The following is a 16,992-nucleotide window of genomic DNA, read 5'->3' as shown; positions in this document are numbered from 1 at the left end:
CCAAGTTGTCTGAGGTGTCTCAGCAAATCAAATGGGATCGATCGCATCTGCATACCCAGTGGCGGATCCATGAATTTTCATTCCGGGGGTCAACGTGTAAAAGGTTAAAAAAATTTCTATACAAAATAGACCCATTGAAATGAACGATAATACTCTAATTCATAGTTAATAGACAAAACAATACAAAATACTCATGTTCATTATCAAAGAGAACTGCATCAACTTCAAAAAATAGACACACATTGCAATACACCATAAATATATCTTAAGAATGTGATAATAAACAAAAAAATTAGTACAATCCTCTTCGCCTCCCAAGGCGTCTTGTCCTATTCAACATAAAAATTAGCATGTATTAGCGCAATCTTGCTTATTTTAGGGCATTTAAGTCATTTTTTAGGTTCGTCGTAGTTTTGATTTTGGGCCGCATCTGCATTTCTTTTGGGTTCTAACTCTCAAACTTTGGACCCTTATGAGTACTGTCTTAGGGGGAGCTTATTCAAGCAAATATTTCTTCAAAGTTGTATCAAAGATTCTATAGTGAGGGCCTTATCCAGACATTTACTTAAATGTTGAAAATGGAAATAAGGTAATCTGCCTGCTGTGCTGCGCCCTCTGGAGCATTTCATCAAGCAGTTTATGGGCAATTTGCAGCGGTCAACATCTTCACCTCCAATGATGGATTCCGGGCTTGCAGGGGTCAATTGATCCATCTTGCCCCTATGTGAATCCGCCCCTGTGCATACCGTTATTCTTAACTGTGATGGTACTTTGGACCGAGAAGGAGAAATGAGAGGTTTGGGGGGCAGTTTTAAAGATAATGAAGGGAGATTCATATGTGGTTTTGCTACTTTTGGTTCACCTAGGCTGAATGTGTTAGGTACTTATTTGGTGGCAATGAGGGAAGGGTTATTGATGATGGGGTTTAAAGGCTATACTCGATTTGTGCTTGCAACAGATTCCAAAGAAGCAGTGGTGATGCTCAAGGGAGCTTTGGAGTGGTGGAGTAATTTGGGCAATGTGGTGGAGGATATTAGAAGATTAATGGTGGATCATGAGGTGGTTGATGTGGTGTTTCAACCTTGTGCTAGCAATGGGGCTGCACATGCACTGGCCCAGTTTGGATTGAAGAAAGGTTTGCGGTTATTTTGGGAAGATATTGCCCCCCTTGGCTGGAACAGGTACTAGAGAGCGATAGGATGCAGTATTTATAGTTTTTTTTTGTTTTCCTCTGTTGTTTATTTGGAGGTGCTGTGGTACGCTTTTTGCTTGACCGGATTTTCCTCCTTTGGGGTTTTATGTGGCACGGTTTTAATGAGGCCATTCTTAACCCTCCAGTTCGTCAATTGATTCTATTGTAAGTGTTGATGCAAGTTCAATGAAATTCTTCTCTTTGATTTTTTATTTATTTAAAAAAAACACTTAATAACCAAGTAACCGAATGACTCTGTCCAACTCTTAATTATATTAGGACTTCAATGCTTAAATAGGATATCTTAATCACATATGTATAAGCTTCAGAATACTTATTCTAATTGATCTTGGTATCTATCTCAAAGTCCCATCCAAGTTCAACGAGTGTGTGACCTTATATAATCCTAAATCGGGAGTTTTAAACTCTCCATTATGATATATAAAGCTGTGGGCCTCTCTATTTAGTTGGGTTGGATGTTCTAACTTTCTCCCTGTATCATATTCTCATGAATGGTTGAAAATTTGACAAATATTATCAATTCTAAAAGGCTCATTCTAAGGACCCAAAGTTGAGTTTACAATGCATGCTCTCGTTAAAACGCTTATTTTATACGTAGAATTGTAGTTAGGGTCTTATGTATCTTTTAGCCGTTGGTTCAAATTTGATAGGACTCGCTCTAGATTCTCTCTCGGAAACCATGACGAACCATGTGTCTGTCCGACATCCCTCTAATGTCAGGCCCACTTCACTAAAATGCCTTTTTTTATTCCAAATAAGAATTAAAAACCAAGACTTTTATCAAAATTTCAACAGATTCTCCCCTGTAAATGGAAAATTTCCCAAATTGATCCCCATGTAACGTAAGTTTAAACATATAATAACCAACTTCCAACATGCACAAGATAGGATCACACAGTTTCAAACAACTCGACAGGCCTTTGGCCTTCAATTCAAGCCTACTATGGGCAAAAATGTAACTTCTCAAAATAAAATAATTAGTTGGGACGGGGTGTTACAAAATTGGTTAGCCGTTGGATCAAATTGGTTAGTTGGATCCAACGGTTAAGAGATAGCCTCATCTAAAGGCCTTAGATAAGGCCCTCACTATAAAATCTTTGATACATCTTTGATGTGTGCCTCACAATATGTAGTTACCTTAATAAATAAAGCATCTTATCCAACATCTTTCAATCTCTAGCCAATCTAGCTTAGCATAATTTAGGGGACAATTTTAGTGAATTGCTTCTATTAGTGGCTAGTAAGAAAAAATCTTCATCATGTGGAGAAAAAAAGAAGAAGATAGGTTAGTAATCTTTTTACACTTTATAGAGTTCTTGCAAATGTGGGTTAAGTTAGTTGGTCAAAGCAGTGTGCTCGCCTCTTGCATCACAGTTTGATACATTAAAGTAATTAGAAAAACTGTGATACATTAAAGTAATTAGAATATCCCTTTCTGAAAGAAAAAAGTAATAATAACATAGAAAGTTCTTAGCCAAAACATTTAATATATAAAGTTAAAAGAGGAGCTAGCAAAACTCAAAGAAGGGCTGGGCCAAACACAGAATTAAAAGAAGTATGAGGCGTCAATTAGCGAATACCCAAAAATGACAAGGACTTCCGACAAAAATACCTCGATCTCATTCGAATTTTCGGACCGTTAAGGCCCGTTGCAGACAAGGTAACCGTTAAGATTCAAAAAAGAAAAACAAGAAGAAACTCCCACTTCAGTTGCCCAATGCCCAATACCCCACACACATCTTTTGCTTCAAATCAAAAACAGAGAGACAGAGACAGGGAAGAAACCAGAGACGAAAACCCCACTCGTCAATGGGCTGCGTTTCATCCAAACTGTTCAAGAAAGATCTCAACAAAGAAGACGTCATAATCAACAATGGCGGCGACTACGTGATCAACCACGTGGTCTCTCTTACTTCAAGCACTTATGGGGTTCTGAATTTGGAAAATGAGCGACCCATCAAAGACTGCGTTGCAGAGAGCAAGAGGGCCATGAAGTCTTCGCCTTCCCGTGAAGATCCAGAGGTTATCAACGCTTGGGAACTTATGGAGGGCCTTGAAGAAGCAATGCCCATTTCGAATTCGGCAAAGAAGAGCCCGAAATCGCGTGCTCTGCTTCGTGGGTTTGCTGATTTTGATGCCAGGACTCCGTTTAAGTTGCTGAATCAGATTGGGTCTCCGATGAAATCGAAGAGATTTGGAGGGAAAGAGAACAGAGGGAGAGTGATTCATGGGTTGGGTTATAGCCCGAAACAGGTGCTGAAACCGAACAATGGCGTCGAGAATTCTTGTAAGAAGGCGTTGAATTTGAGTCCGGAAGTAAAAGGGTCGCCTATTTCAGCGATAAGGCGGAGTTTTGGCAGTGATTCGTCGAGGAGGAAGAGTTTTAGTCCCCTGTTTGATCCGGAACTTGTTGCTTCTTACGAAAAAGAAATGTCTGAAGAGGAAGAACAGATCAAGAGGATGGTCCCGCCGTCCCCAAAAGCCCGAAAGTTGAGGAATTCTTCCCAGGATTCCGAGTCCATGCTGAGGTTGTTTGAGAAAAAATGCCCACCAGGTGGTGAAAATGCTGTTGTTGTTTACACAACAACATTGAGAGGAATTAGGAAGACTTTTGAGGACTGCAACAATGTGAGGTCCATCATTGAGTCACACCTTGTTCATGTCCTCGAGCGCGACATATCGATGGATTTGGGGTTCAAGGAGGAGATAAGGGGGCTAATGGGGACCAAGGATGTAAAGGTTCCACTTGTATTTGTCAAAGGGAGGCTGATTGGTGGAGCTGATGAGATTGTGAAGTTGGAAGAGGAAGGGAAGCTTGGGGTTTTGTTTGATGGGATTCCAACGGCACTTGTCGGGTGCCAGGGATGTGCTGGGATGAGGTTTGTGATGTGCATGGAATGCAATGGAAGCTGCAAGGTCTTGGATGAGGGCCAACAGAAGATGGTGAAATGTGGTGAGTGCAATGAAAATGGTTTAATTCATTGCCCCATTTGTTGCTAATGTAGCTGCATTGACATTTGAACATCTGAGTATTTGTTCTTGGATTCTTGGATTTGTTTGAGATTTTGGGTTTTATACTAATCTTCGGTTTCTGAAGGCAGAAGCAGAACACAGATTTTTAATTTAAGAAGCAGCTTTTTTAACTTTGGGAAGTGGGGTTCTAAAGTGGGTTTTAGGCCCCCTTCTGCTGGCCTTGTAATTCTAGATTGCTTTTTCTCATCCTGATTAGTTTCTTTTTACACGCATGTTTTTGGAAGTTCGAATTTTTTTATGTAAGTATGCTCGTTTTGGCATGCAACTTCTACTGAATTAAAATTGACATGCAATATGTTCTTCTCATACTCTTTAGCTTTTCAACTCTTAGTATAATGGTAAACAATTGCCTTTTGTTGAGCTTCCAGAACACTGAAAATGGAAAATAAATTCACTTAAATAATACTAATTAGGGTTTGAATATCTATGAATATGAACACTTACCTGCCCACAACTGAGGCAATCAGAAGATGGTTATGAGTTTCGACAATTTCGGATTTTGGATATGAGTGAGAAGCCCATGTAAACAATGTAATGCTGCAAAAATTATCACAAATATGTTTTTATAAATTAGTCTCGATACGAATCGACATCAAATTTATCCTTTTCGCTAAATTTTTTTTTTCCGCAAAATTTTGGTTAATTATAATTATATTAGATAACAACTCCCGCCAAAAGGAAAATATGGATGACAACAAACTGTTATAAATAAATAATAATTAAAAAATTGTTTATAGAAGATTTACCAATCAGAACTCTTCAAAACAAAACCTTCTCCCTCATGAAGTATTACTGGTAAATTAAACTTGCACACGGCCCAGCCATCCAATCCGGTCTGGTCTTGTGTTTTCTCTCATAACTAGGTTCTGGGCTCAGTCTCTTAAGTTGGGCCCAGTCTGACTAGGTCGTTTCTTTTTTTGTGTGGGTATTTTAAACGTAATTTTTTTTCCATTGTGGAAGCATAAGAATAAATATATTAGAGCATTTTCAATCATATTTCTTATTTATAAGTTAAATTTTAATTAAATATTTAAAAGTTATTTTAAGAGTTTTTTATAAACTTTCTACCTAAAGTTATTTTAAGAGTTCTTTTATAAAATTTCTACTCCATCCATGCTTTAAATATGCTCTTAATTTTGTTCATCAAATTGAGAAAAAAAAAAATTCAATATAATTGGCTCATCCACATGTGACATTCCTAATAAGTTTCTTCGCCAAATTATGTGTATATATCTTACTTATTTCATTACTTAAAAAAAATCAAATTTTAATTATAAAAAATTTGTAGCTCAAATAATTAAGATTTCTGTGCTCAAAGTTCAAAGTTAAATTTTCCCTTCCCGTCTCTCGCAATATAAAAAGATTAAAAAAAATTAGTTTCACTCGCGATAGTAAATTCTTGTACGTAGGACTAACAGTCAAAACCACGGAGACAAATTGCACCGCACACAGTAACACGGCATGGGGACGACTCGGTGTTTATATTGAATTTTGTTTCCCTGGAAAAATCTCCGACCATCTTTCTGAGGCATAACCAATAGGAACCTGACACGTGATATAAATGAATTCTCTTCTATAACGATGGTGGTGTTGTCTCTTGTTAAGTTGGGGCTTCATTGTGAAAGTATGGACCCGGATACAGCTGATCCACCTTGACTGATCAACTCACACGTGTTGTATAATTTGCAAGTAGCGACCAGAGTGATATAACCTCCGTCTGTGCTCTCTCAAAGAGTTTCTCTCTCTCTCTCTCTCTCTCTGTCTCTGTAAACGGCAGCTTCAGTTGGTTCACTATGGCCGGGAGAAAGAGGAAGCTGAAATCGTAAGATTTGATTTCTGTTGCTTACTAAATTTTTTTTGTAATTTACATATTTCTATTTGTTGTTTTTACAATATGGCTTCAATGAAATGACTCTTAAGGATTTTAAGAATGGGATCAGTTTAGGGTTCATAATTGGATACCCAATGTTTTCAAGTCAGGAATATGCTTTAATTTTTGAGAATTGAAGTCAATTTTGAGATTTTAGATGGGTTTTTGGGGAAGGGTTTTTATCTGTGGCGAAAAAGTGAATTTAGGGTCTTAGAGAAATTGGTTTATCCGAGTTTTATGGTAGAATGTCAATGTGATTTTTGGCTAAGAATTAGTTGGAACTTTTATAATTTGTGGAAATTATGGGTTAAACCCATTGCTACATCATGGATTCTTTTTGGTATGAACAACATGTTGAATTGAATGAATTTTGTAGCAGCTGCATTGGTTTTGGTTTTTAGTTTCATGTTATGCTCATTTTAACTTTTCATAACTTTTCGGATCCCAAGGTCAAGGGATTTCTAGTGGTTATTGTATAATTATGTTCTCCTTTTCGTGTAAGTGTATTATGTCTTAGGTTTGTAAATTGCTTATTTACATGTCTTGCTTAAACAAAAGTACCAAATACAATCTTTGCATCAACATAAAAAGAGTAGATAGTTGATAATTGACTTGCAATCAGATTGTGATACATGCATGAAAGGTGAGTTGAAACAATTGCCTTTCATTCATTTTACAACTCATTATGGCATTCTCAGCTTATCTGTGTGTTTCGTATGATTTTCTACACTAGAACTTATAGTATTTTATGATGTATAGGTTAGCTGAAACAATCACAAACAGTAAAAGAAGAGTAAGCAAGGAGAAAAGGGAGAAACTGGAGCTACAGACTTGGTCTGACCTTCCTACAGAACTTTTGGAACTCATTGTGTCTCGTCTAGCTCTGAAGGATAATATTCGTGTATCTGTTGTATGCAAGAGATGGCACTCAGCTGCCATTTCTGTGCGGGTGGTCAACCAGTCACCATTGCTTATGTACTTTCCAAAATTCGGTGACCTGTACGAATTCTATGACCCCTCACAGCGCAAAATCTACTCCTTAGAGTTACCTGAGCTGACTGGGTCTAGGATTTGCTACACCAAAGATGGTTGGCTATTGCTATACAGACCCAGATCGCACCGTGTGTTCTTCTTTAATCCTTTTACTCGCAAGATGATAAAGGTACCAAGATTTGAGTTGACTTATCAGATAGTTGCATTCTCTTGTGCCCCAACTTCTGCCAGCTGCATACTTTTTACAGTAAAACACATCAGTCCCACAATTGTTGCTATTAGCACTTGTCGACCTGGGGAAAGAGAGTGGACTACTGTTAATGTCCAGAATCGTTTGCCCTTTGTGAGTAGCATTTGGAACAAGCTTGTTTTCTGCAATGGACTCTTTTATTGTCTAAGCCTCACCGGTTGGCTAGGGGTGTTCAACCCCCAGGAACGCACTTGGAGTGTTCTTGCTGTTCCTCCACCCAAATGCCCCGAGAACTTTTTTGCCAAAAATTGGTGGAAGGGCAAGTTTATGGCTGAGCATAACAGAGACATATTAGTGATATATACATGTTCTAGTGAAAACCCAATTATATTTAAGCTGGATCAGACGAGGATGGTTTGGGAAGAAATGAAAACCCTTGATGGTGTGACTCTGTTTGCGAGTTTCTTGTCATCTCATTCAAGAACTGACCTCCCCGGAATAATGAGAAACAGTGTCTACTTCTCTAAAGTTCGTTTCTATGGAAGGTGTTGCATATCGTACTCGCTTGATGATTGTAGATACCATCCTCGCAAGCAGTGTCATGACTGGGGAGAGCAAGATCCTTTTAAGAACATTTGGATTGAAGCACCTCAAGACTTCTCAACCTTGAATTGGTAGTGAAACAATTCAGTCTGGAAGTTTATTGGATTTTGTGCTATAGATGGTTTATGTGTAACAAGTTGCTTATTGGGGTCAATTTTACTCCGTAAAGAACTCATTTAATTCTGAACTCTTGTTTCTTTTTTATATGCAAGTCATGTGTAAGTTATAGATAAACTTTTCCAGACATGTACCAACGCTTCATGCTCTGAGTTCTTAAATTTTATCTAATCTCTATGTTTTAACACTTTTTTAGATGCTCAAGATCCATTTCGGCAACGATGGATTTAGCTTCTAATTTCTCTTTTGCTCTGTTTAGTGCACATTCAATAAAATCAAGAACAAAGAGACGCATGGATGGAAGAGTGGAGAACAGGAAGTTTGGGAGGTAAATGATCTAGAATCATCGTTTGCAAGGGCCTCTGACTATTAGTTTGAAACTGTGTCATGCCGTAGTGCCACCCCTCTGCGCATTATGCAATTTACAGAAATAGTAAGGAACATATTTTTCACTCGTGGTGTTTGCTTTTCCAAATCCATTGCTGGTATATTGCTGTTTATAGCATTGCCATCGTTTTTAACAATAGAAATCTGTTTATGATGTGATTATACTTGTCTGACTGAAACTCAAACAAGATGAAGATAAAAAATTTGTGATGCAGCCCGACTGAACTTGAATCTTAAGACTCTTGATTGACGTGCAATATAATTTAAAAAGCATCAATTTCATAATTTAATTAAACTTAGTTTAGGCAAACTACATGTGAATCGGTCTGAAGCAACTCTTTCTATGACATGACCAGCTACATATGTTTAGTTCTAATGAGCTGCACAGCTCCAAATGTATGCTCACAGACCCAAAATACTGTCTTCTCCTTTCCCTTTCCAAGCAAGGCAAACCTCACTAATTAATAAGGGTTATAGCGACTGCGGCCACGATTGCTGTCACCACTGCGCCTTCCACCACTTGAGCTGCCACCACCACTTCTTCCACCTCTAGACTGCGGTGGAGGGGAGTGTGGTTGCATTCCGGGTTGTTGCCTAGGGAAAGAAATGCAGAAGTTCAACTTCGGATGCATAGTAAATATGAAATAAAAACAAACAGTGCAAATGCAAGAGCCTTTGTAATGAAGATACAACTAACATTTCAAAGGGGGTAAATATGGTTGTTGATGAACAAATAAATGCTGAAAATTTTCTAATGAGACAATACATGCAACCAATAATTGGGCAACTAACAAATTCCAAAAAGTGATACTTACAGGACATATCCAATCCTTCCATCGGGCAAAAGCATAGGCATCATTGCCATGCCAGCAGGAGTTGGTCCCCTACCATAGATCAGTGGCTGCAAGAAATTGGAGCCTATATCACCAAAAGTATCCAGAGAAAACTAAAAGCAGACAATTTGCTATAAATCAAGTATCTAAGAAGCATCCTAAATAAGCATTTTCCTTATAGTTTATGTTTTGTCAATATTGTTAAATATATAAAAATTCTTTTGATTTGTGATTAACATTTTAATAATACATGAAAAATGCAGGGTCTTGGTATATTTTGTCATCAGATTTAAAAGTATGTCCTACATAATAAATTATTTATTTCTTTGTTTGTTTCATTTAATAAGATGGTTTCCTTGGTGACTCCTTTTTATTTTCCAGATTGCTAATTGGCACACATGCTGTCAACGGAACCTGGAAATAATTTTCTACTTAAAAGGAAGTGACATTAGGCCCAAAGGCCATCTAAAACATTCTTTTGGCTGGTAACAGATTCATTACAGACACAGGTTATGGACTGTGAACTTTAGGTGCTGAGGGAGAAAAATAACATGTTCCGACTATGTATGATTGGGTTGTGTTGGGATTATCAGCAGGTCCTGCATGCTCCCTTTAGAAAAACAACTAAAACCCCCTTAGCTAATACAAGGTTAGTAAGACTAGGGCCACACCTTGCTAGTTCTAGGTACAAGGGACTCCAACTGGACCCATATTTGTCTATTCAATGCCATGATAAAACCATAATTTAAATCTTACTTGGGCAAACCCTGCACCACCACCATATCCAGCACTCAATCCACCATATGGACTACTCCCTCCCATGCCATAACTGAGACGTGGTGGGTAGGTTGGAAGTAAGGGCGACTTCTGATGATTTGATGATCCAGAAGACTTCTGATCTGCTTGTGGCTTTGCAAGAGAGCATTCCAAAACTTGACCTATGAAACAGAGAAGATTATGAATTAAGATTTTCTCCTGAAAACTGATTAACTATAGAGGATAGTGGAGAGCTACAAAGAGCATGAGCAAGTTACCATCAATTTCATATTTTTCAGTGTTCTTCAATGCCTTCATTGCACATGCCCTTTCCGCAAAGTGTACAAAACCAAATCTGCTCTTTTCATGTCCCGCTTTTGCAGGGGGGAGAACCACCTTTGTGATCTTTCCATGACGTTCAAACAGCTCCTTTAGACTCTCCTGAGTAATGTCTTTTGGTAAATTCTTGACATACACAGCTTTCACCTGTATCAATCAAAACAAAGATGTCATGACTCGACCAACATCCACAAGTGCATGAAATAATTCAAAGGCCAAACAATTTTACACACGTAAGGTTGCAACATGAAAGTACGAGGTCTGATGTGGTGGAGATCATGGGATGGAGTACTCAGATACAAAAAAACAAAACAAAACAAAATAAAAAAACAAACATTATGAGTACAGCCAACAGATGGGAAAGATAATTCGAAACAGTGATAAAATGCTTAGGCAACATCCATTGCATCCCTCAGTAAAAAATAAGAAATGAACAACAGAAAAGGAAAAGAGAGCCAGAGCAGAACTATATAATAGCTTATCTGAGTGTAGCAAAAAGCATGAATAACCAACCTGAGAAGCAGCAGAGGATTCTGTATTTTTAGGATCAGCCCAGCTCACAGTAGGAGCATTGGTGTCGAGCTTAAATTTTGGGCTTGACATCTTTTGTCTTGAATATTCTGCACATGCATGATTATAATACTCAATGAAAGCAAATCCACGATTCCGGCTGGAGTTCTGTGGGTCCTGTATCAAGAAGATTCAACCGAAAAGAGAACTACATCAAGATACAAGGAAAATCCATCAAGAAAATAGCACAATAGTGAATTTGGAAATTATAGGAAACAGAGGTTAACCAAAATGAAAAATAGAACATAAAATACATAAGCTAAATAGAAGATTATAGAATATATCTTTAACCTTCAACAGTTCCACAGAAATGACTCCTGGTCCAATATCTGTTACAGCCTTCTTCATATCCTCCTCTCCCCAATTTCTGGGAACATTTCCAATAAACAACCGATGCTTTGCTTGAGATGTAGAACATTTAATCCTTTTTCCCTGGAAAAAGAGCCAGCAGAGAAGTTAATGTTACATGAAACTAAAACCTCAGTTTTCATAAAAAGGATTTAAGTAATAGATCTCAAAAGGAAAGACGCGAATGTAAGTGGATGTGTAAATTAGCAGAACCACAACCCTGAGTTGATAATTAACAGTAGCAATAATTGGGGAAGATAAGTGACCAAAAGTTAGTTGAGCTCACCTTCAACTCAGAATTATTCAGTTCCTCAATGGCCTTAGAAGCCAACTCCTTGTTTCTGAAGGTAACAAAAGCATAACCTTTGGCCTCCCCTGAATCTTTTCCCTTCATTATTCTAACCTGTTGACATATATAGATTAGTCCGTCTGCATATAAAAGGTGCAGAGAGAGCTTTAGAATCAACAATATATATTACCTCAGTAACTTCCCCAATAGATTCACAAAATCCCCTCAAATCCTCTTCAGATGCATCATGAGGAATGCCACCAAGATACACCTCTGATCCATGCGGAGGGCGTGCAAGAAGCTCCGCATGCTTCTTTTGTTCTTCTTCCTCCTCTCCGTCAGCAACTGCCATCACTTCATCACCATCTGAGCTTTTCTGTCCATTAGATTTTGTAGCAGCTCCCTTGTTTTCTCCCTCTTCCTCACCCTCTTCTGGATCTTCTTCTTCCTCTTCTTCTTCTTCCTCTTCCTCTTCCACCTCTTCCACTTCCTCCTCTTCCTCTACTTCTTCATACTCGACCTCTTCTTCTATTGTTTCCTCAGGATCATTGTCTCCATCAAGGTCCACCCGCTCTTCAGATTCTAATGGTCTTTCAGATGCATCTCCAGAAGCATTCGCCCTTGTTTTCGGCATCTTATATATCTAGAAAAACAAGCTTGCAAGGCAACTGTGAAGAAAGCACAGTAGCCAGAAGCATTCATAGAAGAAAGAATACAGATACGGAAAGGTGGAAACAACATGAGAGGCCAAACGAAGTTGCAGATTAAGAATTTCGAATGAATCTGTGCCATGAGGTATGGATTCAAGGACTTGCAAAGTCAATGATTTCAATTAAGGGGTCATTTTATTGTAAAAATAGTAACAGAGACAGGCAACAGAAGAATTCTGCATGATTATCAAGAGGGTGATGATGCTCAGCAGGCGAAATAAACAAAGAAGCAGTGAATTTCTCGAATATCTAGATATCGACATTCGACAGTAAATGGATGGTGTAATTGTTTAACTATCTATCTGGAGAGTTTCATGCACAAAGAGGAGGAAAGAAAAGGGAAAAAAAAACATGAATAAGAAATCAAACAACATATATTTGAAATCATAGAAATGATAACATATTATACATCACATATGAAGCAGTAAATTCATGGTACCTAGCTTATTAATCTTTTCGGACAATCTTTGAATCCTAAGAGGCTGACATATGACTAACTCCCTGTAAACCAACATATTAGTGCCAATGCACGCGTAGAAGCATTGAATGGTTGAACTCTACCATCCCCTTCCTTCGAAAATTGAAAATGTTTTATATTGAAACTTGAGAAAATGGTAAAACTCAATCCCAGCCAATTAAATACAACTAAATGCCTCAAACTCTGGACTTTCAAAAGAATACCAACCAACCACCCCAAAAGTCACCCTATTTCCCCAAAACCTAGCCAACCCATCTGACATTTGAATGGTTTTGAGTCGTTCCTCTTCTGGTAAAAATCTTTTCTTTAAGATTCTCTCTGACACATAAACCAGAACGTTTGCACTTGCACTATTTCCACAGAGAAATAACACTACCCAAGTAAATAAAAACAAAAAAATTTGCAGCTTTGGTGCAAAATCAAAATTTGGAAACGAAAGCAGGAATACGAATATTTCTACGGGAAAAAGCAAAAATCAAATCTTTGAGAACAATAACCCAATTGAAAACAATGTACAGTTTGATAGAGAGGAAGTACCTAAGTCAGGTGCTGCGAATAATTTCTCAACTAAGGAATAATTTGTTCAATATCGGAACCCTAATTCAGTGCTCGGAGCTGTACTTAGCTCGAACCCAACGAACGAAAAGGAATCGCTTCTTGTGCATTTGAGTCGTCTTGCGAATTTCTGACATAGAGAGAGTTTCGACATGTACTTGGGCTTCGTAATCTTTAATCCTGGGCTGTAACTATGGGCTTTGGCCCAGGACGACTTATGGGCCTACGGGCCTTTAGATTTTTTATGTATTATAAACTATTTTGACGTACAAGGAGTGGATGTAAGAAAGACAGGCACACTACCTTGGTCAACTAGCTTAACTCACATCTGCCATTAAATCATAGGTATGGTGAACAGAATATTTGGCCCAAGGAATCAATGCTTGTAAATATATTGACGTCTTTATCACAAAAGATCTCCATATTATTAATAGTGAAACCATTCACTTATATATTGTATTTTATTTTATCGAGTGGCTCAATGTGGTATCGTTACATTCTTCGACATTTCCACAAACTACCTTTTCCTACCATTTTGGTATTCAGATTATTGCAATTTAAGGCATGGCGGTAAATGAAGTCGAAGCAATTAGGGTCAAAATATTAAATCAGCTAAACATGAAAAGAAAAAAAAATTCGACACAGCATATCTCGTGGATGATAGATAGATTACATGAAGTTAAGGCCTCGAGTGAAAATAGACTGCAGGTTCATTCAAAAAGGGTTAAATATTTGAGACTTGTGCATATGTCAAATAACTAAGATCTTAATCACTTCACTACCATAAAATTCGAGAAATTGCCAGAGACAGCATTAAAACTACATAACAAGTGTTTAAAATGCAAGCACTTTCTGTTCAAAACCCCATGAGGATGTAACTTGTAAGCACTTTCGCGTTTGCGCTGCAATCTTGTTGCAACTCAAATGAACAAGTGTTTAAAATCCCCGTTTGCAAGCTGACAGAGCTGATTGTAAGTAGTTGTGTCTGTCAACGGGTTAAGAAAATATGGAAGTATATCAGAACCAGCAAAAGAGTATGTAAAAATTTTCAAACTACCAAACACTAAAAGCACTATCAAATAGAATTTGCCACCAATAAGTTGAACGCTAACACACAAGAAGATATGTGAAGGGACAAGCAGAACATAAGAACCGAAGAAGGGTTAGTTAGATTCTCAATTTCTTAATGATTTTAACTACTATGGAATACAGTTCTTATTGGTTTCTAATTATAGAACACCTGTATTCAATAAAACAGCTTTTGGGACACTAAAGTACTGCAAGCATTACAAAGAAGTTTCATGCAAACAAGTTTGAACAACTAGCACATCCTGTGATTTAACGGGAACTCGCTTTCAATGGTTATGTTGATGATGCGGTTTAAGCTTCAGTGTCTCTCTTAAAAATTTAATGGACATTAATGTATCTTGGAGATCCTCAAAGTGTCAATAAACTAAACTGTTTCCCGGCAACTTTTGATACTTCCAGAAAACAATAAACTGAAGTCATTTATATAGATTCAGCTCCTCCCTCCCAATCCAAGCAAAATAACCTTCGAATATTAAAAATTATATAATTACTGTGAACCACTATTAGGTAGGAATTGGAAAAGGGTTGGGGGGGAAGGCATACCAATTGTCTCTCCAAAGTTGTTCCATATGTCAGCATGGATGGATTTTTCACCATCAGCAATGCCTATGACCTCAACAAATTTTGTAAGAGGAAAGGGTGGGGAGCCCTTTACAACTAGCTGGTTTTCATCAGTAGATTTTCCAATGACAGTTCCACCCTCGGTTCGCACAACCTGAATCAGTGCCCGAACCCGCCTTCCAACATACAATCGCAGAAGCTCTGCATTGACAAAAACTGCAGGATTAGAGGTATCCATATCCTGCAAAACAAATAAAAAAGTTAACTTGGTTAGAAGCTCTTCATAAACTTTTGATTGATAATAAAGCAAAGCTATCAGGTTCAAACTACTTAACTGCTACCCAAAAATAAATAATAATAAAAAACCATGTTGCATACATAATGTAAAATTATCCCCAAATTAAAAAAATTCGTATCGGTCCCTAATTACATGGTGTAGTGGAGAAAACTAATTACAGAGATACTAGAAAGTAGTTGAAACCATGTTGCAAACTAATCAACAGTAAACAATGCTGTTACTGCATTTCTTGTACAATTTCAAAAAATTCCTTGACTGTAATAGGCTTTTTGAAATTCTTCTTACCTTGTCTCTCTCATGAGAATGGTTATGGAAATTATTAGGTTTTTCACATTAAATAATCCTGGGTAAACTCTAATCTAGAGAAGTGGAAAGCATCTAAAATCCTCTCCATGGAAAAGTTTCACTGAATTTTGGTAATCAATATGCAATTATTCTAAAAGTAAAACTCAGATCAAGAACATCAACAAACTTCTCAAACAAAATTCATCAAAACATAGAGCAAAATGAGCGCAAGAAGTAAGTACTTGAACTACAATCTGAATCGAACTTAACTTCTAAGCGAAATCCGAACCGAAAATAAAAAGGACAACTAAACGAAAAGGCACATTCAATTTTGACTGAGAAACCAAAATTGAAAATGAAATTATATTTCTCTTTCAGCAGTTTCTCCATAGCAGCGAAACGATGCGTTTGAAATTTGAGAAAGAAGAAAACAAGCGATTCGAGATCTTACTTGATGATCGGACAGATCGCCGGAGAACGGAGTCGAAAGCAGAAACTTGTTTTCGAATGTTGAGCGAGAGAGAAAGAGCGGGTTCCAATGGCGGCAAAAATGAAAATTGAGAGGGTTTTCTGTGAGTGTGTAGGGGTTTTTATTTGAGCGACTGTACCGCCAATCACCAGACACGTGGATTTAATTTCTGAAAACAAAAATTGCAAAAAGAAACTGAAAGACGCAGGGTGCTAACGTGAGGGACAGAATTTAAGGAGCTGTGAGCAACTATTTATTCACAACCGTAGGATTATGCTGGGCTAAATCCAACGGCTTAAAATATGTGATAGATTAGAACCAATAAGCCTTTTTGAGTGGACAATCAGTTTGGTTTGATCAGAACCAATGAGCAAATAGTTTGGTTTGATTAAAGAGATCAGATATGGGCCGAATTAGCATGTGTCCAACAAGACCACTACAATTAAAAGCTCAAATAAATTGAAACCAATACAAAAAGTTAAGGTTGAAGCAATTGTTAAACAATTAACAAAGCTGCCATGTCAAATTTTGTGTGTAAATGTATAGTTGTATTTGGGTAATGATTTCCCCACTCTCATTTTATCCACTTACACTCTTTTTTTAATTATAAAATGGAGTGTAAGTGGATAAAATTAGAGTGGGGAAATCACCACTCTTGTATTTAAGTGGAAAGTTTTAGATTTTAGCAATTTTGCATTGGATTCAATCAAAATTATCAATAAAAGAAATTTATATTACTTTTTATTTTTTGTTCTTATGACCATTGTGTAATGTTTGTTTAGAAGAATTTGTTTCATAGGGAGTTCCAGTATGGCCACCCTTCCACACAAAAGTGAGATGGGAACTGGGCACACATGGTAGGGCTTGATTCAGTGTGATTTGGTTCGGGTTTGAGCCTAAATCGCCCACATAATCGAAGACCTTGGTGGAGGAAATCTCAATATCAACACTAAACCACCACATCGAACAATCAACGTCGTCGGTTCATCGAATGAACAGTTTGTTT

The 16,992-nt window shown here is 37.5% G+C and overlaps 4 protein-coding genes across 5 annotated transcripts; 2 read left to right on the top strand and 2 right to left on the bottom strand.

The window, feature by feature from the left end:
• The first annotated feature begins 2,911 nt into the window (after positions 1-2,911).
• LOC110744295 (Glutaredoxin family protein) lies at positions 2,912-4,552 on the top strand. Its single transcript, XM_021944269.2, has one exon. The coding sequence runs from the start codon at positions 3,023-3,025 to the stop codon at positions 4,211-4,213; it is 1,191 nt and encodes a 396-aa protein (XP_021799961.2). The 5' UTR covers positions 2,912-3,022; the 3' UTR covers positions 4,214-4,552.
• A 1,359-nt stretch (positions 4,553-5,911) lies between these two features.
• On the top strand, positions 5,912-8,206 carry LOC110744296 (F-box/kelch-repeat protein At1g57790-like). Its single transcript, XM_021944270.2, has 2 exons — positions 5,912-6,068; positions 6,876-8,206. Exons 1-2 carry the CDS (start codon positions 6,040-6,042, stop codon positions 7,975-7,977), a joined length of 1,131 nt encoding a protein of 376 aa, XP_021799962.1. The 5' UTR covers positions 5,912-6,039; the 3' UTR covers positions 7,978-8,206.
• Positions 8,207-8,665: 459 nt separating this feature from the next.
• Positions 8,666-13,423, bottom strand: LOC110744293 (RNA-binding (RRM/RBD/RNP motifs) family protein). Of its 2 annotated transcripts, none has more exons than XM_021944268.2 (9): positions 13,267-13,423; positions 11,732-12,184; positions 11,539-11,655; positions 11,196-11,336; positions 10,848-11,021; positions 10,274-10,481; positions 9,996-10,177; positions 9,222-9,307; positions 8,666-9,000 (listed from the first exon to the last, which is right to left on the bottom strand). In XM_021944268.2, the coding sequence occupies exons 2-9, from the start codon at positions 12,173-12,175 to the stop codon at positions 8,868-8,870; spliced, it is 1,485 nt and encodes a 494-aa protein (XP_021799960.2). In that variant the 5' UTR covers positions 12,176-12,184; positions 13,267-13,423; the 3' UTR covers positions 8,666-8,867. The 2 variants fall into 2 exon arrangements, with proteins under 2 accessions (XP_021799960.2, XP_021799958.2); XM_021944266.2 differs by having other exon boundaries at positions 11,732-12,209; positions 13,267-13,422.
• A 553-nt stretch (positions 13,424-13,976) lies between these two features.
• On the bottom strand, positions 13,977-16,127 carry LOC110744292 (replication protein A 14 kDa subunit B-like). Its single transcript, XM_021944265.2, has 3 exons — positions 15,969-16,127; positions 14,917-15,175; positions 13,977-14,269 (listed from the first exon to the last, which is right to left on the bottom strand). The coding sequence occupies exons 2-3, from the start codon at positions 15,170-15,172 to the stop codon at positions 14,205-14,207; spliced, it is 321 nt and encodes a 106-aa protein (XP_021799957.1). The 5' UTR covers positions 15,173-15,175; positions 15,969-16,127; the 3' UTR covers positions 13,977-14,204.
• Positions 16,128-16,992: the final 865 nt, after the last annotated feature.

The sequence above is a fragment of the Prunus avium genome, chromosome 7 (genome assembly GCF_965620075.1).
Source record: "Prunus avium chromosome 7, drPruAviu1.hap1.1, whole genome shotgun sequence".
In the NCBI taxonomy this organism is placed as follows: domain Eukaryota; kingdom Viridiplantae; phylum Streptophyta; class Magnoliopsida; order Rosales; family Rosaceae; genus Prunus; species Prunus avium.
This window is presented reverse-complemented; position numbering and strand designations above follow the sequence as displayed.